The 23,286-nt window shown below is 66.6% G+C and overlaps 3 protein-coding genes across 3 annotated transcripts in view; all 3 read left to right on the top strand.

Moving 5' to 3' along the window:
• Positions 1-329: 329 nt before the first annotated feature.
• On the top strand, positions 330-3,121 carry MNEG_3957 (hypothetical protein; the record flags this gene model as incomplete). The annotated part of the gene is made up of 8 exons (XM_014047568.1): positions 330-398; positions 604-759; positions 959-1,150; positions 1,293-1,434; positions 1,710-1,792; positions 2,042-2,114; positions 2,351-2,424; positions 2,675-3,121. The coding sequence occupies 8 exons, from the start codon at positions 330-332 to the stop codon at positions 3,119-3,121; spliced, it is 1,236 nt and encodes a 411-aa protein (XP_013903022.1).
• Positions 3,122-5,066: 1,945 nt separating this feature from the next.
• MNEG_3956 (hypothetical protein) lies at positions 5,067-18,591 on the top strand (the record flags this gene model as incomplete). Its single annotated transcript, XM_014047567.1, has 20 exons — positions 5,067-5,205; positions 5,413-6,134; positions 6,311-6,897; positions 7,101-7,422; positions 7,579-7,647; positions 7,989-8,068; positions 8,332-8,575; positions 8,781-9,044; positions 9,344-9,828; positions 10,141-11,001; positions 11,292-11,382; positions 11,596-11,738; positions 11,990-12,380; positions 12,514-12,678; positions 13,026-14,234; positions 14,419-16,365; positions 16,760-17,500; positions 17,694-17,810; positions 17,980-18,278; positions 18,483-18,591. 20 exons carry the CDS (start codon positions 5,067-5,069, stop codon positions 18,589-18,591), a joined length of 8,985 nt encoding a protein of 2,994 aa, XP_013903021.1.
• Positions 18,592-19,547: 956 nt separating this feature from the next.
• MNEG_3955 (Nitrite/sulphite reductase) overlaps positions 19,548-23,286 on the top strand; it is a gene marked incomplete at both ends in the record, with an annotated part of 4,665 nt that continues 926 nt past the window's right edge. Inside the window, 9 exons of the mRNA XM_014047566.1 lie at positions 19,548-19,679; positions 20,037-20,129; positions 20,467-20,589; positions 21,082-21,187; positions 21,466-21,596; positions 22,005-22,064; positions 22,347-22,430; positions 22,632-22,707; positions 22,927-22,979. Coding sequence (XP_013903020.1) covers positions 19,548-19,679; positions 20,037-20,129; positions 20,467-20,589; positions 21,082-21,187; positions 21,466-21,596; positions 22,005-22,064; positions 22,347-22,430; positions 22,632-22,707; positions 22,927-22,979 — 858 coding nt within the window. The remainder of the gene's footprint in view (positions 19,680-20,036; positions 20,130-20,466; positions 20,590-21,081; positions 21,188-21,465; positions 21,597-22,004; positions 22,065-22,346; positions 22,431-22,631; positions 22,708-22,926; positions 22,980-23,286) is intronic.

Raw genomic sequence — 23,286 nt, 5'->3', positions numbered from 1 at the left:
CTTCCACCTGGAGGTGGTGGCGGGTGCTGTGCACGTACTGCAGCAGCTGACCACAGAGCCGGTCGATGTCTACCTGCCGGAAAAGGCGCGAGGGACTTGGGCCAGACTGCATTTTGCACTTGCAGCACGTGCAAGCGGTAGCTGGTGGTGCCAGCGGCGCGCCTCGAGGGGCGGACAGCGAGGGTGGATGCAACAGGACAATCACATTGCTGGGGGCGCAAAGCCGCTCCATGCTTTCGCATGCAGTGGCGCAGCGGCAAGGCTGCCTTCGCCTTGCTGCACGACTGGTGCAGGTGGTGCAGAAGAATTGGTATGGCTTTTTGTCATGGATGGGCAACATGGAAGGCGTGGTGTTCAAAGACTGCAGCCGCTATGACGGCGTTACAACGTATGACCTGGTGAGTTCAAGCAGCGTTCTTCAACTGGGGCCGATGACAGGCGGCAGGTTGCGCTGCAGCTCGGTTGCCGCCCCGGCACTGACTGATGCAGAGGGTTTGATGAAAAACCCCGCGCACGCGGACGTTTGCACAAAGCCCCTCTAGCTCAGGCACACCTGCGCTGACACGCTGCTGCCGGAACGCGCCATGGCACACAACTCTGCAGGTTTGGTTCGTCACCCCAGAGTTTCCGCAGCCATCCAAGCGGTTGACCAAGGACCAGCACCGCGCCCAGATGCGGCAAATGATCGGTCAGATGCAGCCCAAAGTCTTGATGTACATGGTGCACAACGGTCACATGAAGAATGATGACTGGGAGAAGGTAGGGGGACCCTGCCAGCACACTGCATGGAAGCTGCGGCGTCACCTGAAGCAGACGCTTGCCTCCTGCATGCATCAACATCGTCAATGCCAATGCCAGCATGCGCTTGCCGCATGCTGGCGAATCGGGCACGGGCTAACAACGCCGGGCACATCCGCTGCGCGAGCCGCTGCCGGCCGCCGCCGCTGCGCCCCCGCAGATCAAGTCCCTGGCCAGCCCCGACGTGCCCGTGCTCACGCTGGCGCCCCACGTCGCCGCGAGCATCGGCGACCGCGGGCTGCCGCTGCCGCCGGACTGGATCCTGCCGATCTTCCCTTTCGACCCGCCGAACCCCTGCACCCTGGCCGACCTGAAAGCGGGGCGCCAGTGCATCCGGGGGTTCTCGGTGCAGGTGCGCAGGTGGAATCTTACTGTATGGACCCCCCTGCTTTTTCCAGCGCCGTCTACGCCACAACGCCCTGTCCTTTGCCAGTGCCAGCAGCGCTGCATTGCCACATGCTTACACGTGCCTGTCGCGTCCAACCTCGACGCAGGGTCGAATTGAGAAGAGCCGGCGGAATTACACGCATGTCTGGGAGCAGATCGGCGGCCACAAGCGGCGGGCGTCGAAGATGTCCGTGGCCAACTTCCGCCTCAACATCCTGGGGGAGACGGTGGAGGCGTTCAGCGTGCCAGGTGGGAAGATTCAGATCAGGATGCGGGGCTGTGTTTGTTGCAACATGCCGGGAGGGGTGCCTGGGTTGCTGGGGGTGCCTGGATTGCTCCGCAGGCGAGCCTACATGCAAGCCCCAGCCGCGGCGACAGCGGCGGCGCACAGGATGGCGGGCATCGAAAGAGCGTGGTGCTCCGGGTTCACGATGGCATGAACAAGAGCGCCGCCGCGTGCAGCCCTCCCCCCTGCCGCCTCACCCCACCCCGCCATGCCATACCATCTTGCCGTGGCGTTGCAGCGGACGTGCGGGACCTTGTGGCCGTATACAAGAACCCGCCCTATCCCATATTCTACGATGTTGTTCACCACAGCTTCGCACTGGTGGGTCTAAGCTTTGCACCGGTGGACTTGGTGTTGGGGGCGAAACAGGGCGCTGGGGACCATCGTGGCGTTGTAGAGTTCATGCTCAGAGGGAGTATTGGTAGGGCTGCTCGGGACGCGGCGATGCAGGCTGGGGAGAGGCATGGGGCACCTCCAGCACGCTGCAGGAGGCGCCGGAGGTGGGACGCATGGCGCGTGGAGTTTGCACGCGCAAACTGCCGCGAGTCGCTGTTGACGTCACCCCTGCAGGTGCCCATGCTGGCCAGTGGGCTCTATTACAAGTCCAAGTTTAGCAGCACGGTCCTGACATCCCTGATCACAGGTGCGAGCGGCCGGGGGGCAGCCGCTGGTGCAGTGTGCGCAGCTGCCGCTCGCTTTGCGATTGCTAACAGCTCTTGTGATCCACCTTCATATCATTTCATCGGTCCTCACACATCGGCCCTGCAATCGCGCCTTTATCACATACCGCTTCCCCTGCCTCAATTGTCCGTGTATCAAGACATTCCCCCACAACCCCCAGCCGCTCACCTCTCACCATTGCAATAATCTACCAAACAGGCGTTCCCATCATTGCGGATGAACGGATGCTGCAGGCCTACTCATTCCTGGAGCGCAAGGCGGTTTTCTACCAGGTGGGCTTGAAACTGTTTTCTAGGCACTGGGGCCGGGCGATGTGTGGCATGTGTCAAGCGATTAGCGGAGCAGCTGGGGTTATTCCAGCAAACAGTTGAAACAGCACACAAAACCTCATGATTTGTTGCTTGCGCCGCGCTTTTGCCCTCCGAACACATATGTTGACCCGCACCCGCTCAAAGTGACTACGGACTGGTGTCGTGCTTTCATATAGTAACACATCCGCCTTTGCGACCGCCGCCGCTGCAGGACGACTCCCAAACGGAGCTGGACGTTATGTTTGCAGTCAGCAAGATGAAGCCGGACGACATGTGGCGCGCGCGGTCCGGCGTGGCGGAGCTGCGCCGGCGCATGAACGAGCGCGCGAAGAAGATGATCACGGGCTGGCTGGAGGCCAAGGGCGTCGCAGTAGAGCCCGAGGAGGCGCGGCGGCTGCTGCTGCAGCGACGGCGAGACGTGCTTGCTGTGCCGGAGGGGCCGGCGGCGGGCGCGCTGGTGGCCGAGGGGCCGGGGTCGGTGCGGGAGGGCGCGGGGCGGGAAGGCGCGCAGGTGTGGCCACAGGTGCTGGGGCCGAGGGGTGACCCAGGGTCGGGGAACGTTGGACCAAGTGCGCAGCGGCAGCCGCAACAGGCGGGGGATGCGGCCAGCAAACCTCAGGCGTTTGACATGCACACGTTGCACGATGAAGTGAAGTAATGACTCAACAACGCGATATCGACACGGATGTAGCCAGCAGAAATGCGGGTTCGTGCCCCGTTTGCCCCTGAAACGATGTTCTTGAGGCGGTCTTGTTGTTTCTGCCTAGCTGCAGCATGGGAGGCAGGGAATCTGCTTGCAGGGGGCAGTCGGCTGCCGCGACGTCTTGGATGAGGGGCGCGACACCTTCGCATGTGAGGCTGCACGAACGCAAACCGCCGCACCTGGGCGGATTCTCAGCCCTTCCTTATAGTTACAGGCGGCTCTCAGTCAAAATACATCATGCACCTTGCCTTGTCTGGCCGAGGGGCAGCGTGCATCGTGTGGATGGCACTCGTGACGACAGGGACAGTGCAGGCGAGGCAGCTTTTTCTTAACAGTTTGTCTACAGATGTCGTTCTTGCTGAACTGATGCCTGACTCTTCCTCAAATCCATCCTTAATTTGGCCACATTTTCCAGCTGCTGCTGTGAGTCGGCCGGCATCGCCTTCACTCTCAACAAACATCGCAATCATCACTGTGGTCAATCCAGTCAACAAAGTTCGAGGCAATGCCAGCTTGCCTCCACTCTTTTTCAGAGTCTTTAAACACGAGATATGTGTTCAGTCACTTGAAAAATACCGCGTTGGTGTGATGACACGGCTGCCCGTGTCCGTCACGGGCATGCTGCTCCCCCTCAATGTTGAAAAAGACGCGCAAATAGTTTGATTTATTTCGTGCTTTGTGACTTCAAGATACCGCAGTCCGTTGTCGGCCCCCCAATCCTCGGAGCACTGGAGCGGTGCTGAAGACCCGCGCCTGCCTCGTCCCTCATCGCAACCATCGCCATTAGTACTGGATGCAAGAGTCAGATCACGATGGCCTTCACACTCTGGCGGGCAGTGTGCTTGAGGAGCCCCTCGCAACTCATGCCCTGGCCCTGGCCCCAGCTGGCCTCCTCTCCAGCGCCGCCAGCCGCCTCGGCCTGCCACCGCTGCAGAAGCTTCCTGCGCAGCGTTACGACAGCCCACAGCAATTTGCGGGGCTGCAGAGCGCCGCCCTCCTGCACGAGGTTGCGGCGCAACTGACTGCTGCCATGGATGGTGCCACAAGCAGCCAGCGATCGACGTGCGGCGTCGGCGGCTCGACCTGCTGGCAGGCAGAGGTGCTCGATGTCCGTCGCCCTAAACGACAGCAAGGCCGCGGCGATGACCGCGGCAGCAGCAGCTCCCTCATCGCGTCGCTGCGCCTGTGCGGCGCAGGTCCCCGTGGGGCGGCCGCGGCGGTTGCGGCGGCGCAGGGCGGCAGCGCGGAGTCGGAGGGCGGCGGCGCTGCCTCCGGCGGACCCAAGCCAACAGATTTGGTGCTGCTGTCGCAGCGGCCCCCATGGGAGGGCCTGGGCGTGGCGGGCAGCCACAGTTGCCTGGCTCTCCTGATCGGCAGCGGCGGCGGCGGGCCAGGGGGTGAACAGGCGCAGCCGGAAGCTGGTGGCGGGCAGGTTTTGGAGCTTCGGGCACGCGTGGACCTGCTGTGGGGGCCTGACGCGCAGGCGCAACCTATGAAGGCAGCCGACAACGAGCAGCTGCTCTTGGGACCTGCCCAAGGTGGCGCCAGCAAATGGTACCTGACGGTCCTCGCGCCCCTGGCGACGCCGTTGAGGGCGTGGGCCGCGCTGCAGGCGATCGCGGCTGAAGGCAGCAAGATCAACCGCTCCCCGGTCCTCCACGCTCTGATGGCATCGCGGCTGCCAAGCGCAGCCGCCGCCCAGGCGGCTCCTTGCGAGCGCGGCGCTGCGGCAATCCCCTGGGAGGATGGCGCACCGGCAGATGCGTTTGACACCTGGCCGCAGCGGCCGGCAGCGCCCGCAGCGGGCACAGCAGCGACTGTACGGCAGGGCCAGTGGCTGCAGGCGACGGCGGCCTATTGCCAGCGCCTGCTGTTGAACGAGTCACAGATGGCAGCTGTGATGGCTACAGCCGCATCTGTCGCGCCGCGCTCCGTCGGCGTGTGCGACAACGGCCGCGGCGGCGTGGGCGGCGCAGATGGTAGCTGCCGCGGCAATGGGGCAGCCGGCGGCGGCATCCAGCTGATCCAAGGGCCCCCAGGTGCGAGGACACATTTTGGAACCGGGGCAGGGGCGTGTATATGTGCAACAGGCGTCCGCGGCACCTGCTCCCAAACACCTGCTGCCCCGCACCAGGCACGGCTGGCGACCTCAGGGCGCCGCAAGACTCGTGCTGTGTAGCCCGATTGATTGTCCCAGCTTCCACAAACATCTGAAACAAGCAACTCCTTGCGCTACACAATATAAGGCACAGGGAAGACTGCCACCGTCGCCCCGCTCATCGTGGCGCTGGCAGAGGGCGCGGGCCAGCAGCTGCTCGTGGCCGCCCCAACCAACGCCGCCATTGCGGAGGTCGCGACCCGTGTCCTGCAGATGCATGGCAGCGGCAAGACTATGGCGGCCCTCCTTGCCTCGTCCCCAGAAAACGACCAGCGAGAGCAGCAGCAGCAGCAGCAGCAGCAGCAGCAGCAGCAGCAGCAGCAGCAGCGGCAGCGGCAGCAGCAGATCACGGCAGAGCAGCTGGCAGCGCGCGAGCAGGCGCCACCCGAGGCAGAGCTGTCGGAGCTGCAGGCGTTCGCGCTCCGGCTGCACGAGCTCCATACCTCGTCGGTCGTGCTGGTCAACAGTGCTTCCGCGGACGTCTTTGCAGAGGCAGTCAACGGCATCGCGCTGGCGCCACGGCTGGAGCGGCTGCTGGCGGCGCTGGGGCCGCAGGGGTGGGGCGAGCGCGCGCGCGAGCTGCTCGCATTCCTGGCCGCCGCCGACACGAACTATGAGAGGTGGCGAGCCGATCAGCAGGACGGAGTGAGCACGCGCCAGGGCGAGGGAGCCCAGCAGGCTGCGGATGGTGGCTTTTGGTGGTGGGCGCGCGGCGAACTGCAGGCGCGCCTGGGCAGCCTGGTCGAGGCGGGGGCTGTCGTGCTGGCAGATGCCCCGAGCGCCGTGCTCAAGTCTGCAGGCGCTCGTCAGGTGCGTCATGGAGAGGACATCAACCCGTGCGATGCTGGGCGTTTTAGGATGCCATACCGTTGTGATAAGTCAGTATAGTGCGTTGATGTAGCACGAGATCCGACTTGATCTGACCGACGGTGTGAACTCCAGCACGCACCTGATGTGCACTCACGTGCGTTTTGATCTCTCCGTAGGCCCTGATCGACCTACAAGACGCTGCCGACGGGCTGCAGTTGGTTTTGAATCAGCAGGCGACCCCGCTAGGTCCACGTGCCAGTCAGCAGCTGGCAGGATGGTGGCGGAGCAATCTGGGTGCCCAGCCCCTGGACATCGCAGCCGCACCATCACCAGCAGCGACAGAGCCCCCCAGCAAGGGGCTGGGACCCCTCTGCGGCGCGCTGCTGAGTCTGCACGCTCGGCTCCGCGGCGCGCGCGGCCGGCTCGACGTGCCGCCCTCTGTCGCCCTCGCGCGCCCATCCGCCTTCAGGGACCTGCAGATCCTCGTGCTGCGCTCCGCCTCAGTTGTGTTTGCCACCGCCTCCATGGCCGGCAGCGCGGCGGTCGCGGAGGCCACCCCCCAATTCAACGTCTGCCTGATTGACGAGGCGGCTCAGCTGGTGGAAGCAGAGACGGCCATCGTCCTCAACGCCGCGCCGGACGCGCAGCGGCTCATCCTTGTGGGGGACCACCACCAGCTGCCGGCCACGGTCATCAGCCGGGACGCAGAGGCCGCTGGCTACGGGCGCAGCAGCTTTGAGCGGCTGGCGGGCTGCGGCTTTGGGTGGGTGCCGTTGCCTGGGCTGGGTGGGCGATTGCGCTTCTGGCGGCTGACGCTGGAATTAGTGAAACGGCCCCCTGGACCAGTGCGTGCGCCTAGCATTGAGTGACAGCTGTTTTGCCATCCATACACGCCGACGCTTCCCTGCCCAGCGATCTCAGCACACCTCTTCTCACACAACGCCTGCGTCCCTCCGCGCAACTCAGGGTCAGCCTGCTGCTTGAGCAATACAGGATGGCGCCCCAGATCAGCGCGTTCCCCAATTCATGCTTCTATGCCGGCCGCCTCGTGGACGCCCACAACGTGCGGCAGCCCGGCTGGCAGCTCCCCGCCCTCGAGGCGCCCCGCCTGCTGGGCGCCTACGCGTGCGTCGACGTGCGGCACGGGAAGGAGGAGAGGCAGCCCGACGGCGGCGGCAGCTGGTTCAACGAGGCGGAGGCGGACGTTGTCAGGGGGCTCGCGGCGGCAGCGAGCAAGGCGGCTGACGGGAAGGTCTCGATCGGCGTGATCAGCGGCTACCGGGCGCAGGTGCGCCCCCGGCGGCCGCTCCGGCGCCACGGGGGCCTTGCCCTGGGAATTGTGCGGTGTGTGCGTCGTGGGGTTCGTCTCAAATCCCCGATGCATCCTTACAGGCCTCCATCTTGGAACCCTCACCCGCGGCGCCCTGCCTTGTTTCGCGCACAGGTGGATCTGCTGGAGTACAGGCTCGGCGGCATCAGGGGCGTGCGTGTCAAGACGGTCGACGGCTTCCAGGTGCGGCAGTGCTCCCGGAGCTTCATCTGAAAGATATGCACAAGTATCTTCAGAATGATTGTTTATGATATTATGAAATGTGTGTTTGGCGCGGAAACGGGACGATGAGGTGCTCTTGATCCCTGGCTTTAGCTCCTACGCATCAGCATGGCAACATGGGATCACATGGGGCGAACGGCACCTCTGAGCCCCCTGGTGCTGCATCCTTCTTGCTCCGCCCTGCCCTTCTCGAGTGCCACTGCACCCCTCCCGCTCATGCCGCCTCCCATCGGCGCTCCCTGCCAAGCCCCTCGACGCGTCATCCCCTTACTTGACCCGCGAACCCCCCTGCACCCCCTCAGGGCCGCGAAGATGACGTCATCATCATCAGCTGCGTGAGGAGCAACGCCCGGGGCGTCATCGGCTTCCTCCAAGACTACAGGTCAGTGAATGTATACAGGTGCAGGAGGTCATGTTAGAGCCTGCAGGGAAGTTCAGAGGTTACTGGGGGCGCAGCCGCTGCCCCCGCCGCCGCCGCCATTGCAGCTGCTGCCGCCGATGCCGCTGCTGCCGCAGCCCGCTGTTGCTGTGGCGACCCGCTACTGCTGCGGCCGGCACTGCCGCTGCTGCTCCTGGTGCTGCTCACGTCCACTTGTGACAATCTAGAGGAAATCGCGCCGCCGCCCGCTTGTTGGTGCACTGCAGGCGGATGAACGTCGCGCTCACCCGCGGCCGCCACGCCGTGTGGGTGGTCTGCCACGCTGCCACGCTGCTCCAGTCCAAGGACCGCCACTGGGGGCAGCTGCTCGCCGACGCGTCCGCCCGCGGCTGCCTGGTCAACGCCGCGGCCCACCCGCGGCTGCAGGAAGTTGTGGCGCGCGCCGAGGCCGGGCGCAGCGAGCCCTTCTCTGAAGAGCGGATCCGCAGGCTCACGCAGGGCATGTGGACTGTGAGTGCGCACGAAGGCAGTAATTTGCTAAGGGCTTCCTGGACGCTTTGCTGCCTTGCTGGCTCCCCACGGCGCCTGCATTTCATTGGCCAGCCTGTGCGTCTTGCCAGCCTGCGACAAACATACAAGCTTCACCGCCAAACCCCCTCCTCTCCTTCCCCTCTTCTCTGACTCTGCTTTTACGATATTCCTCTTATTCTCATAGGTCAAGGCGTCCGCAGACTTCTGTCGCATCCACCTGCCGGCCTGTCCCAACTCGGCGCCCTTTTACACGCGCCAGCTGGCGCTGCGGCTGCTGCAGCTGCTGGCGGATGGCGAGGAGCCGCAGCGGTGCGAGCGGCAGGCGCCGCTCGTGCTGGGGCCAGAGGAGCCGCACGCCGACCTCATCCGTGCCCACATGCTCGGCAGGGGCGCCGCGGCGCGGTGGCTGGTCTGGCACGTGTCGGTTGATAAGGCGACGCGCAAGCAGGTGTGACTGGCGTTTTAAGGGCGGGGTCGGAGCGTCCTCCGCGCGCCTCATCAAGCTGCAAGGCGCACTGCTGCATGCAAAGCCCTGCCGCCCTCACATTACATTGCGACCCTCCTCTTCATCTGCATCACGTGCACATCCAGTGTGCAGCACTGACGCCAAAGCCCCTTTCCGGACGCATGGTCTGCCCCGCCGGCGCCTCTGCTTGCATCCCACCCTCCCCTGGCACTGCGCCGCCCGCCGCTGACCCTCGGTTCGCCGCGCCGCACCGCGATGCAACTGTATCGGGGCCTCTTCAGTTCATGCTGGTGTATGCGCTGGTGGAGGGCGACCAGCTGAAGGCCTACCTGCGGCGCCTCGCCCGCACGCTCGACCTGTACAGCGACCCCCTGCTGCAGCGCTGCCGCGCCGCCTCCTTCAACGCCGCCGGGCGCCGCGTGCCGCTCTCGTGGCCGGACGACCCCGGGTTCGTCTGGCGCCTGTCAGCAGACCAGCGCGCCGCCCGCGGCGCCGCGCGCGCGGCCGAGGGCGCGGCGCGCGCTGCCGCGCTCGCGCGGGAAGGCGCGGAGGCGGAGCAGGGGCTGCAGGCGCTGAAGCTTCTGGAGATGGACGAGACCCTCTGCTCGGTTCTGGCCGCGCGGCTGGCCGGCGGCACGGGCGCGGCGCCGGTGGAGGTGCCGTTTGCGCTCGCAGAGGGCCAGCGGGAGTTTGCGGACTGCACTGGGTCCGCCATGGCGATCGGGCGCAGCGGCACGGGGAAGACGACGGCCCTGGAGAATAAGATGTGAGCAGGGGCGCGCGGGGCTGCGAATTCAGCAGGTTTACAAACGGGGTTGGTTTCTAAGTCTCGATGATGCCAGTGGTGGCCGGCATCCTTGCAATCAACGCGTGCCTGCTGCATGGGGGATGAGTGCGCGTAGTTGCAGGGTGAGCACATTGAATCTTCGTGTGCTTGCCACGCTGCTTGAACAATCCTTCTGCTGTTGATGAGGCCACCAGGCTGCGCAAAGAGCAATTTGCCTCACCCACGAAGTGACCCCAATCAGTAGCGCCTCACGCACCCGCATGCCCGCGCCTTGCGCCACGCCTGCGCCAGGTGGGACCGCGAGCGCCGCGCCCGCGCCCTGCAGCTCGAGCAGCGGCCGCGCCAGGTGCTGCTCACCGCCAGCCCGCGCCTCGCGGCCGCGCTCACGCAGCACGTGCGCGCGATGATGCAGACGCTCGCGGACGCCGACCGAGCGCAGCGGCGCGAGCCGGCCGCTGGGGCCTCGCCTGGCGCGCCCGCGTCGCCAGCCACCCAGCAGGGCGCGGCGCCCGGCGGGGCCGCGACGGGTACAGGCACGCCCCCGCAGATGCTTGACAATTACGGGGTGCAGCAAGCCCTGGGCGGCGTCCCTGCGCGGCTGGGCGACCTCGGGCCGCAGCACTTCCCCCTCGTGATGTCATTCGAGATGCTGCTCGACCGTATGGACGCGCAGCTTCCGCGCCCCTTCCTGCCGCCGGGCGACCGCGAGCGGCTGGCCGCCGCGGAGGTCCGCCTGGAGGCGTTCTCGGCAGCTTATTGGCCGCGCATCGACGAGGCCCTGCGCCGCGGCGCCGGCGGTGCTGCGCTCGTGTGGGCGGAGGTCAGCGGGCAGATCAAGGGCAGCCTCGCGGCGCTGGAGGGGACGGCGGGGCAGCTGACAGAGGAGGAGTACCTCACGCTCGCCGACACGCGGCGTGGCGCGGCGCTGCCGCGCGCGCGCCGCGTGGCGGTGTACGGCGCATACAAGCAGTACCAGCGGCTCAAGATGGAGGCGCGCGGCTGGGACCGGGCCGAGCGCGTGCGTCACGTGTACCAGGCGTTCGCGGAGGCGGAGGCGGCGGGGGCGCCGCTGCTGCCGGCGGCGCGGCGGGCCGGGTACGTGTACGTTGACGAGGTGCAGGACTGCTCCATCGCTGAGCTGGCGCTGCTGCGGTGGGCATCTTCCGCAGTCAAGGGGTTTGGAAAGTGGGATGGGGAGGGGAGGGGGGCGGGGCGCCCCTCGTCTCCAGGAGCCGGACGCCTTGTGCGGTGACTGACCGCGCAGGGGGATACCAGGAGGGGAAGCCAGGGGCCGGATGTTGGACGCGCAAGGCTCCGAAGCTTTGGTCACCCTTACGTATCGTGGCCCTGGCCTGAGCTCGTGCCCGGCGAACAGCTCACGCCCTGATCTCTGCCGTGTCCCTTGCGCCCCTCACCCTCTCCCCACCACGGCTGCCGCGCAGCTTCCTCTGCACCAACCTGGAGACGGGCTTCACGCTGGTGGGCGACACCGCCCAGGCCATCGCCCAGGGCGGCAGCGTCTTCCGGTTCGAGGTGGGTGCCAACAATCAACCCATGCCTCGGCGCGTGCCTGCGGTCACAACGGCTGACCGGGCGCCGAGTGACAGCCCAACGCGGCTGCAGCGCACGCCTCCAGCTGCTGGTTGCTGACAGGGCCAGCCGAAGGCCCCCATTCAGGCAGGCCTCTGTGATCGCGTTGCGACAGCCAGCCCTCATCCTGCATCGCCCCTGCCATCCGTTGACAAGGCGATGAGAGACGTGTTCCATGAGATGCAGCAGCGAGCGCTGGATGCAAGCGGTGGCGGCGGCTCTGGCGGCAACGGCGGCGGCGGCCTGGAGCGCAGGTCGATGCCGGCCCCGCGGGTCTTCCAGCTGACGGAGAATTACCGGTGGGCCGTGACGGCGGGCGACGCGAAACGCCAGCTGCTTTTTGTATCCCAACGGGGCGGCTCTGCAGAGCGTTGGTGGCTGTCCTTGCATGAGCCAGCCAGCAGTACGCCAATGCTTGCTGTCCCATGATCTGAGACTGCTGTCTGCCTCTCCCCAGGGCTCCAACCTCTCAACTGCGATCCCAGTGCTGACCGTTGCGCACTGTCGCCCCCACATGTCCGCCCCGCAACTCAAATTGCCGGCGCCAAAGGACCGGGCAGCGCATCGTGAACCTGGCGCACCACGCCGCGATCGCGCCGCTGCTGTCTTTATTCCCGGCCTCCCTCGACAAGCTGCAGCCCGAGACCTCCCCGATCGACGGCGACACCCCCATCCTCCTCGCCGCTGGCGCCGACGACCCGCTGCAGGCGCTTTTCCGCCCCCAGCAGCCCTCCCCTGCCGCGGCCGGCGCGGCCGGCGGCGGCCGCGGCGCGGCGCAAGGCGGCGCTGCGGCCGGCGGCGAGGAGGGGCCTGCGGTGCAGTTTGGGGCGGAGCAGGTCATCCTTGTCTACGGCGCGGCGCGCCAGCAGGAGGTCCAGCAGCTGGTGGGCGATGCTGCGCTGGTCATGACCGTGCAGGAGTCGAAGGGGCTCGAGTTCAAGGTGAGGAAGTCGGAGAGGCGGTGCTGCTGGGAGCCAGGGGCAAAAGGCAGGGCTGCGTCGCTCCAATCGGCTGCCACTCATCACCGCGCACCATTGCCTCTGACGGTGCACGACGACGCAACCCCGCCTGCAGTTCGTCCTGCTCTATAACGTCATCTCAGACGCCCGCTTCGCTGCGTGGCGCGTGCTGTACACCTACATGCGCGAGCTGCTGCCCGCCGGCACTGCGTCAAGCCTGCCAGCGGGCCCGGCGTTTGACGCGCACCAGCACCACGAACTCATGGGGGACCTGAAACAGGTGTGCATCGCATGCAGACTGATGGGGGAGGTGGTGAACATGATAAGTGGTGCCTCAACGAGCTGAGGGACTGCACGGTCTGTTTGTCCAGGGCTTCGGCTTGATGTGCGCGCGCATGCATGTGCATGAACGCGTGCGCATGTGCACGCATGTGCTCGCATGTGTGCATGCATGTGCCCGCAGTGAACGGCATGCGCGCACCTGCCCCGCCGCATGGCCCCCCCGCTTGACCCATGGTGGCACGCATGTACTGCCCCAGCCGGCGTTCAGCCTCATACACTGCTAGCTAGGTGCCAGGCCCGTCCCTCACAGCCACCACACTGCCGCCCCAACCCGTGCGATCACAGCTCTATGTGGCGATCACGCGCGCCATGTGTGACCTGGTGTGGTATGAGGGCGACGAGGCCCGCATGGCGCCGATGCGCGAGCTGCTCGCCCACTTCGCGCTCGTGGAAGAGCGGGCCATGGACGAAGACCTGACGCGGCAGCTGCTTCGCAGCAGCAGCCCGGAGGAGTGGCGCGCGAAGGGGCGCCAGCTCTTCACCCAGGGCCAGTACGCGCGCGCGCGCCAGTGCTTCGTGCGCTCGGGAGACAGGGACCTGGCGATGTGGGCGGCGGCGTGCGACAAACAGGAGCAGGCGGGTGCGGCGCGGGCCAGGGGCGGCAGCGAGGCCGACGGCCTGTTCGCAGAGGCGGCCGAGCTGTTTCTGGCGGCCGGCCAGGCGCCGCAGGCTGCTGAGTGTTACGAGGCCGGGCGGCGCTGGGCGGACGCGGCGCGCATTCACTGCGAGCGCCGCTCGCCGCCCGACTGGCGGGCGGCGGCGCGCTGTCACGAGCTGGCGGGCGCGTGGGGCGCGGCTGCAGGCGCACACGAGCGCTGCGCGCTGGCGCTCGGCGGCGGGGCCGCGGCAGGGGATGCCCCGGCTGCGAGCATGGGTTCTGAGGCACGGGATCTGCAGGCAGCTGCGGGGCAGCTGCTCCATGTTGAGCGCGCGCTAGCCTGCTGCCTCGAGGGAGGGGACAGCAGTTGTTATGATCGAGGCCTGCAGATGCTCGATGAGTTGCTGGCAGGTGCGGGCGCGAGCCATGGCGGGAGCGACTCGGGCGGCGGCGGCGGCGGGGGCGATGGGGCCGGCTTGTCGCTGGACGGCGCCCTGCAAGGCGCGGACGGCGGCGCGTCTGGCTCAGGGGCGGCCGCGGGCCCTGGCGCGGCGGCTCAAGCCGCTGGCGCCGATGGAGGGCGCATCGCAGACGGCACGCGGCCACCGCCGATGCCGCTGCCGCCGGCGGCGGCGGCGGCGGCGGCGTTTGGAGCGGCCCCGAGCTCGGGCCTGGGACGCCGCCTAGCGGAGCTGCGGCAGCTCTACTTATATCTTGGTGCCCTCGCCTGGCACGCGCGCGGCGAGCGGCGCCGCATGCTGGATTGGCTGCTGCGCCTCGACAGCACGGCGCGCCAGCGGCGCTTCCTGTCCAGCCGGGGGTACCTGGACGAGCTCGTGGACGTGGAGGAGGCCGCCGGCAACTACTGGGCAGCTGCTCAGGCGAGTGCCAAGGGGGTTGGGCGAACAACTGCGGATCGTGGCATGCTGATCGATCGGGCGCGGCCGGCACCTGCGTCGGCGGTAGTGTCGGTGGTGGATTTTTATGCACTGTATCCTTGCCCTGCAGACAAGGCATGTGGCACGGCCTGCAGGGCTTAAGAATGTTCTCATGCGCTCGCCACACGCCGCCCCTGCGCAGGCGCACCTGGCCAAGGGGGCCCTGGATGCGGCAGTGCTCGCATACCTCAAGGGAGACCACCAGCTGGCAGCTGCCCGGCAGCTGCTTGACCTGGGGGCGCTGCAGCTGCTCTGGCCGCCTCCGGCCCGGGGCAACCAGGGTTCCGGTGGCGCCACGGGGCTGTGGCAGCCCGCCTCTAGCAAGCAAGCGTCGGGCAACCTTAAGCGAGCCGAGGGGCTGATCCAAGCACTGATCGACCAAGGCAGCGGCGGCGCCGCGGCCGCCAGGGCTGGCGCCGCCGCAGACGGCATGGCGGCGCCCCAGATGCAGGCGCTCTGCTCGGCGCTGTTGGGGCTGCCCGCTGCCTGCGAAGCAGCCAATGGCAACTGGGACACAGCCGAGCGGCTCTGGCGGCACCTTGACTCCAGCGGGCCGACGGCGGCCGAGGTGGGCAGCGCGCGGTGCGACGTGGAGGGGGCGCGCCTGCTGCGAGCGGTGGTCAGCGGCGGCGTGGTGGCGGCCGCCAGCGCGGAGCTCTCGGGCATCACGTCAGCGGCCGCCACCGCGGGCGACACGCCCCGGGGCCTAGCCGGGGCTCTGGAGGGCGCGGCGCGGCTCCTGCAGTGGCTGGACTTGTGGTGGCGCCGCGCGAAGGACAGCCATGGCGCGCTGCACGCGGCGCTGTCGGCGGCGGCGCAGCGGCGGCTGGCGCCCTCGGACGCGGCGTGGCTCGCCGGCTGCTGGCGGCTGCTGGGCCTGCGGCCCCACGCGGCGGAGGGGGGCGTGCTCCTGCTCCTGCCGGCGGCGCGCCACCTCTCAGCGCGGGGGCGCGGGGGCGGCAGCGCGGCCGCGGCAGGCCCGGCGCTGCCGTGGCTGCCAGCAAGCTGCTTGGTTGCGCTGGCGGACGGCACCTGCGGGGTCACCCTGACGGACGCAGCTAATCACGCGGATGCACTGATCCGCCAACGCATGGAATCACTGGCCAGCGGCGTGGCGGACGCCGTGGGGTTGCTGACAGGCCTCACCAGCCCCGCCTCGTACTGGCCGCCACCGCAGACAGGCGCCGCAGCCGCGCAGGCGACTCCGCCACGGGCGCCGGCCGCCCTCGGCTGCGACGCGGCGGCGCTGCAGCGCGACGCGCTGCGGGGCCTGCTGCCGGCGGGCGCCGCGGCCGAGGACCTGGACAAGCGGATCAGCGGCTGCGCGCGCGACCTGCTAGGGCAGCTGCTGCCCCCCATCTGGCTGGCCCAGGATTTCCCGCAGCTCCTCTCCCGCTTCAGTGCCTGCTACCATGACGGTGCCTCCAGCGGCGGTCCCTCCAGCGGCGGTGCCTCTAGCGGCGGCCTCTCGGCCGCGCTCGCGGAGGCGCTGGAGGGTGCTCTGACGGGTCCCACGCGGCTGCTGCCGTTCGAAAAGCCGTCCGCCCAGGCGGCGGCCGCCGCGGGCGAAGCTGCGCGGCAGCTGCAGGCCGCCGGGTGCAACCCCCGCTTCGACCTCGCGCACGCCGCGCTGGTGCTGCTGTGCCTGCCGCACCTGCCGCGCGGCTCGTGGCGCGCCCTCGCGTCCGTGCCGGCCCACCCGCCGGCCGCCGCCCAGCAGCAGGCGGGCCCAGGTGGCATCGCGGCTGCGCCTCTCACGGCGATTCCCAGTGCAGCTGTCGTTTCGATTGTGGCAGCCTGGCAGCTGCCGGGTGCGTTTGCGCTGTCTGCCCTGTTCAACTCGGTGTGGTGGCTGGACAACGGGCTGACCTCATCGCCGGCGGAGTGGCAGCAGGCGCGGCTCGCCGCGCGAGCGCCCGGCGCGCCGCCGCAGCCTCTGCCGCAGCCGCACTTCCACCACGCCTGGTGGCTGGCGGAGGCCGCACACGAGCTGTGGCGCGTCGACGGCTGGCGCGACCTGCGCGGCTACCCGAGCCCCGCGCTGCTGCTGGACCTGCTGGAGCGCGCCGCGGCGCTGGGCTGCGCGCTGGTGCGGCGCCTGCATAACATTGAGCTGCCCGCGGGGCTCGTGCTGGCCTGCCTCGGCCCCTCAGGCCAGCTGCTGTCGTGGCTGCTGGCTACGAACATCAGCAACAAACAGAAGGCAGACCTGCAGGCGAGTGGGCCTGTTGGTTGAATTTTACAAACCACGCCTGGCAATTGCCAATGCACCCTGGTGTGGCTTTCCTTCTTGAGTGTGCGGGCGTGACAAGGAGGCGTAGCAGCTGCTGCAGCACACCATGAGAGGTGGATGGGGCGAGGGGCATTCAACGTACAGTACCTACCAGAAGGTGGCTGCGTGCAGATTTGTTCTGCACGGGAACGAAGGCTGAGGTGCACACACCACTCCCCACCTTGTGTGTCCCTTGCCGCCCTGCTTTCAGGGATCTCTGTCAAAGCTGGTGGTCGTGGCCTCGCAGCTGCTGCTGATGCCACTGGACGACCTGGGGGCCTGGGTGAAGCGCAGCGGCCTCAAGGAAGACCACTGGCCCGCGACCGTCATTACGCGCGCCGCCGTGCTGCTGCTGGTACTGGCCGCCAACGCGCCGCACGACAGCGCGGCCGGTCCGGCTGTGTGGGCCCTGCGCTCGGCGCGCAACCGGCCCCTTGTGCCGGGGCTTCGCAACCCCGTCGCGCGCCTGCTGCTGTCGCCACACGCGCTCGGCGCCGGCGGGCGCGCCGGCGCCGTCGACGCCCTCGTGCAGCTGTGCCGGGGACTGGGCGGCGAGGCCGTCGTGTCCCTCTGCAGGGCTGGCTCGTACCCACCGCCGCGCGGCGTGCGGCTCGTGCGCGTGGACGATGGTCACTGCTTCAGCTTGGCGGAGCTGGGTTATGGCAGCCGCGGCCCAGCGAGCAAGCAAATCGATCGCGGAGGGAGCAGTCAGCAAGAGGGGCGCGGCCAGGAGGATGGCGTCGCCGCAGCAGAGGGGGATGGCCAGGAGGGCGACCCCGGGGACGAGGAGGGCGACGCGGCCGGCGGCGGCGGCGGCGGCGAGGGCGGGGCGGCGGCGGCGCCGCAGGAGGCGCAGGACGGCGGGGAGGGGCTGCGGCAGGCGGTGCTGCGGATACGATTTCGGCGCCGGCTCAAGGCGTGGCTGGCCAGGGCACGGGAGATGCTGCACCTGGTGGGTGGTTGGAGCCGCGGTGTATACGGCGGCGGGCGGGGTTATCACGGCAGCACATTGGTGGCGGCTTACTGGTACGCCTGCTTTAGGGGCCTGGCTCAACACCGCCATTTGATAGTTGCTCGGGAAGCCCATGGCTTATCAAAAGCAACAGGCTCCTCAAGTTGCAATTGATGCGTGCCCGCCCCCACAGGCGGATCTGCCTCGGGTGCGGCGCCTGCAGCTGCTGGCCGCCAGGGCGTTCCGGGCGCAGGGCCTGGAGGGAGGGCGCTACCTGGAAGCCTTCATGCTGCAGGCCTGCCCTGCGCACGTAAGTGGCAGGAATGGGACCGGCGGCCGTGCATCACATGTGCTTGCAGGCTTGGTCGTGTCTCTTGATGTCAGTCGGCCATACCCACGCAATCATAATGTTTTCAAGCGTGAGCAGTTGAAAGAAGGCAGCAACGCCTTCACAAACTGTACGCAATCACCTCTTGCAGGCGGCAGCAGAGGAGCTACTGGAGTCGCTGTCGTCCGCTGTCGTCCACCTCAAAGCCGGCTCTCCCAAGAGTAGCAAAGGGCTGGCCCTCGCCCCCGCCACTGCCGCGCGGCGCGCGCCGCGGCGGCCACCCCCCTCAGAGGGCGCAGCCGCCACGGGCGGCTTCGAGCCGGGGAGCTGGGACGGGTGGGCGGGCCTGCGTGAGGCAGGGGTGGGCGGAACCGCCGACGAGTTGCTGCTGGATGAGGTGCTGGACGCACAGGAGGCGCTGCCCAAGCTGATGGCGCCGCTGGACCCCTGGTGCGGCGGGGCTTCAAATGGGATGCAGACAGGCTGGTAGTGCGAGCTGCTTCGAGAAAGGCGGCTGCATCCTGGGGGCTTTGCACCTGGGGGAAGAGATTTGCGGGCACTCAAACAAGGGTGATTTCTGGATGAACTTGGCGTTTTGGTTCCTGCTGCCCTCTTCAAACTTTTGCACGCTCGCGTCTCCCACCCACCTGGCAGGGACCCGGGCCACGCGGCGCGTTGCCGTGCGCGCCTGGCGTCGGCAGTGGAGCTACTGCAGGCTCAAGTGGCCGCCATGCGCCTGAAGCTGGCGCGGGTGCTGACGTAAGCTGGCACGGCTTCAGTTGATGCGGGACGCAACAAGTGCTGTTAGCTACGCAAGAGATGCCACGCATGACAGAGGTGTTTCACATGTTTTGAAACATGCGTTGCCAGACCTGCTGTGCAGTTGGAGTTCTTGAACCGGTTGACCATGTATATATCACCCCTAGCTATCCTGCCTGGCTTTGGGGTAAGCCAGTGAATGCTGGGCATCCAAGCAATCTAGCTGATGAGGCCCGCGCCAAGAGCTGGGTTCCTTGGATCGGAAGGTTTTGCTGACCCACTGATCAATGCAGCCAAAGCCATATCTTTTGAGTGGACATGAGCTTTGCCATGTGGCCCTCGGGCCTGTTGATTGCACATCGCCGTCCTGTCTGTCAATCCATTCATCAACCCCTGCCATCGGCAGTCCAGCAGGAGCAATGTTGTGATCACCGGCACCACAAGTAAGCAGCACCCAGAGCCTGGCCCAAATGTGGGCCAAGTGTGCAGCAATCAAAGGATCCAGACCCGGCGAGTTTTGTGCGCCATGGTTCAAAACACCAAGTGACGCACTGTGATGCGAGCAAGTAGTGCCAGGTGGTTGGGACCTTCGACAGCTGTTCCGGAACGCCCGGCCTGCAGTGCCGCAGGGACTGCTACCCACTCTTTGGTGCTTTTTACGTTGTACAACCCGTGTAAGGGGCCGGCAAGGCCGATGCTGACGGGGCGGCGGCGGCGGCAGCAGGATTGCACGCTGTTGAGTGATATCGACGTCGGCGGCACCCAGGCCAACTTGCTAGCACGCCCCGGCCTGTTGCTGTTTTCAAGTCGGTGATTTCCAAGACTTTTCCTGCGACCACCGCGCTCGTTTTGCTGCGTCCATCACATCACGGTCGTCAACAGGTCGGCAGTGGCTCGACCCACTGGCTTGGAGCCATCTTGCCGGTTTTCCATCTCGGACGTAGTTTCTCACTAGCCAACATGCAGACCGTGAGGAGCAGCCGCCTGCGTGTGCAGCGCGTCCAGGCAGTGGCTGTGCCGTCCAAGCCGCCCACCTCGCGCCTGGCCAAGCGGAGCAAGGTGGAGATCATTAAGGAGCAGAGCGACTACTTGGTGAGCAGCGGGTCATGTGCCACTACGCCACTCTGCTTTGCGCCGTGCCGCTGCACTGCTGCTTGCCGAGCCGTCACACCCGCTTCCCTCAAATACATTCCGCGAGCGTCCCGCCGCGTGTGCGAGTTGTCTGTCTTTCATAAATATGCTTGCTGCCGAGGGATGGCACCGCAGGCAGTTTGATTCGGTCATTCATCGAACCCTGGCGTTGGACCCTCGTCAGTGGCCTGCAAGTGCCCGTGCGCCATGCATGCCTATGCGCCATGCACGCCCATGCGCCATGCACGCCCATGCGCCATGCACGCCCATGCGCCATGCACGCCCATGCGCCATGCATGCCCATGCGTGTGCCCGCAGCGCCACCCCCTGATGGAGGAGCTCGTGGACGACAAGACCTTCATCAATGAGGAGGCCATGCAGCTGATGAAGTTCCACGGCAGCTACATGCAGGTGTGTGGTTTTCGAGCTCGCAGTCGGAGCCGGGGCGCGCTGGTTGCTCCCCAGCACTGGTGGAGTGCGCGGCTGGGGCGCATGCTGGGCGCGCCGCAGGCCAGCCAGTGCCGGCAGGATGTGTGCGGTGCAGCTTCTGAAACGGCTGCACAGAGATGGCAGCACATCGCTCAAGTTGGCAGCGGGATGCGTCTGGAGCAGGTTTCCAAAGTCAGCGAGTAATTCCAAGGACGGATTATTGGAGCCTCGGCGCGACGGTGAACACGCCGGCGCGGCCTCAGCCTCGCCTGTGCCGCTGACGATCGCCCCCGTCCCGCGCATCTGCCCCGCCTTCCAGGACCAACGCGAGAAGCGCGCGTTTGGTCAGGGCAAGTTTTACCAGTTCATGATGCGCACGCGCCAGCCCAGCGGCCTGGTCACCAACAGGCTGTACCTGGTGATGGACGATCTGGCCGACAAGGTGCGGGGCTGCGGCGCTGCCTGCGTGCCTCCTGCTCTTCATAGTGTTTGTACAAGTGTTGCCCGAGGGCTTTGGATGCTTGCAGTTTGCGTGAGCGGGGCTTTGGCGGAGGGGACGCGGAGGGGGAAGCTGCTGGGTTGATTGGTGGTCGGTCACCATCGTGAGCTGGGGCGTGGCTGGATTTCGGCTGCCCGACGACGGCAAGGTGGACAAAGCGTGGAAGCTGGGGGAGTGGTAAAAAAGTGGTTGCAACTTTGTCAGCCACGACCTCCCTCAAGCTTCTGACTTTGATTTGTTTTTGCGAGTATCTGCGGCCGCGTCCAGTCCCCCCATACTCTTTACTCCCCCCCCCCCATGCACAAGCACCCGCGTGCGGGGCGTGCGTACAAACACTTGCATGGCTAACCCCACACATAAAACAAGCCGGTGCTTGCAGGCAGCACCACCCCGCCCTCAACCCCCGCCCTTCACACCCCACCCAAAACCCCGCAGTACGGCAACGGCACCCTGCGCCTGACGACGCGCCAGGCCTACCAGCTTCACGGTGTCCTCAAGACTGACCTCAAGACTGTCTTCTCCACCGTGATCAAGAACATGGGTGAGCGCCCCCTGCTTCTCTACCGCCCCCGCACCCATGAACGCAAAGGCTCTGTCAAAGGCTCTGGCCTCGCCTCTGCGCAGCTGGCTGCTTTTGGCTGTGCAGCATTCGCCTCGAGCATCGCAACCGGGGCCATGTGGGGTCTCACAGCTGCTTGCGCTCCACAAGCCGCAGCGGCGAGAGCCGCTTCCGCTGTGCCGCGTCGGCCTCCCAGCAGACGCCCAGCGACGACCCACGCCCCTCGTTCTCAAAGCCCCTGGCCTCGCATCACCGCGCAGGCTCCACCCTGGGCGCGTGCGGCGACGTGAACCGCAACGTGATGGGCCCTGCGGCGCCCTATGTGAACCGCCCGGAGTACGTGCTGGCGCAGCAGTACGCCAACGACTTTGCGGACCTGCTGGCGCCGCAGGTGCGTTTGTGTGTTAGTGTGTGTGTTTGTGTGTCTGTATGCGTGTGTGTGTATGTGTGTGTGTGTGTGTGTGTGTGTGTCTGTATGCGCGCGTGTGTCTGTGTGTCTGTGTGTGTGTATGCGTGTGTGTGCGTGTTTGCGTGTGAACGAGAGAGAGAGAGACAGACAGACAGGCGTGTGAGTAAGTGTGTGACAGGGGTGTGTAAGTGAGTATTAGAGCGGGTTGTTGTGATCATGAGCGACAGGTGTAATCCGTGGGGTTATGAGTGTGTGTGTATGTGTGTGTGCCACGTAGAGTTTTTGTGTTTTTGAGGGGAGCGCTTTCAACCACAGGGCGGCCACTCCCAGGCATGGAGTGTAGATGGTCACCCCCGACAAAGCCTCTGCTGTCGCCCCGCACAACCGCAGAGCGGCGCGTACTACGACATCTGGCTCGACGGCGAGAAGTTTGTCACTCAGTACACCGAGGTGGGCGCGGGTGATGGGCGGCGAATGAAGAGGGGGGAGCGCACCCCGTCAGGGTCTGGCAGCCGCCGGGGTCTGGCAAGGGCCGCTAGGGTCCTCGGAGGGGCCGCCAGGGTCTTGGGCGGGAAAGGCAGTGTCCTGACAGCAGCTCTTTCGTCGGCGAGTTCACCAGACCATCCTGGCTGCCCTGTGCCTCTTGTTGCACGGCAAAACACCGCTAGATTGTGTAACGGAAATCACCCTGCTCTCCCGGCCCACTCTGTTCCCGCTGATTTTGATCTGCAGAACCCCAAGGTCACCGCTGACCGCGCGTTCAACGGCTTCGGCACCAACTTTGAGAACAGCCCCGAGCCGATCTACGGCACCCAGGTGCGGGCGGACGACGGTTGCTGCGGCCAGGGCGGGACGGGGTCCGACCCCGGGGCCGATGCATCGCGCTCGTCTTGCAGTGACTGTCCGGGGCGGCTGCCAGGCCGGGTGAATTTGGCAGGGTGCGTCCTGCACGCACACGCACGCACGCGCTTGGGCCCATCTCCCCGCTGGCTGCCTGGCCCTCCACCGCCCCTTCAGTTCCTGCCGCGCAAGTTCAAGATCGCGGTGACCGTCCCGGGTGACAACAGCGTCGACATCTTCACCAACGACATCGGTGGGCACGCGGGGGGCGCTGAGTCCTTCTTGTTTGTCGATTCGAGCAAGGGCTAGTGCTGTTCCTCAAGAACAGGGTGGTTTTGCAAAGTGGCACGTGAGGCCTGCAGTCCGCAGGGCCCCAGCAGCACAGCGCCCACCTGCAGCACGCGCCCGGTCCCGCGACCAGCCTCCCACGGCCGCCCACCCCTCCCCCCTCATCCCAACAAAACCACTCCAGGCGTGGTGGTGATCACTGATGCCAAGGGGGAGCTGCAGGGCTTCGACATCCTGGTGGGTGCCAGCTGGCGGCCTCGGGCCACGGACTGTCCGCACTATGTGTCATGTGCTGTGGGCTGAAACGAGCACCAGAGGCCGACACCAAATCCGTAGCAGCCACCAAGAGCCCATGCAGCGCCATCATGTATCATGCTCAATATTTATGCGTGCATCGGCGTTTTTTGTCCACGGCTGGCTGGTCCGCAATTTCCGGCCCCGCATGTATTCCTGTGTGCTGCACCCTGCACCCCCGACCCCTCCTTCCTGAGCGCGCGCACACACACACACACACACACATACACACACACACACACACCACACC

The sequence above is a fragment of the Monoraphidium neglectum genome (genome assembly GCF_000611645.1).
Source record: "Monoraphidium neglectum strain SAG 48.87 unplaced genomic scaffold scaffold00525, whole genome shotgun sequence".
NCBI lineage: Eukaryota > Viridiplantae > Chlorophyta > Chlorophyceae > Sphaeropleales > Selenastraceae > Monoraphidium > Monoraphidium neglectum.
Note: the sequence above shows the minus strand (reverse complement) of the source record. Positions and strands in the feature narration are given on the sequence as shown.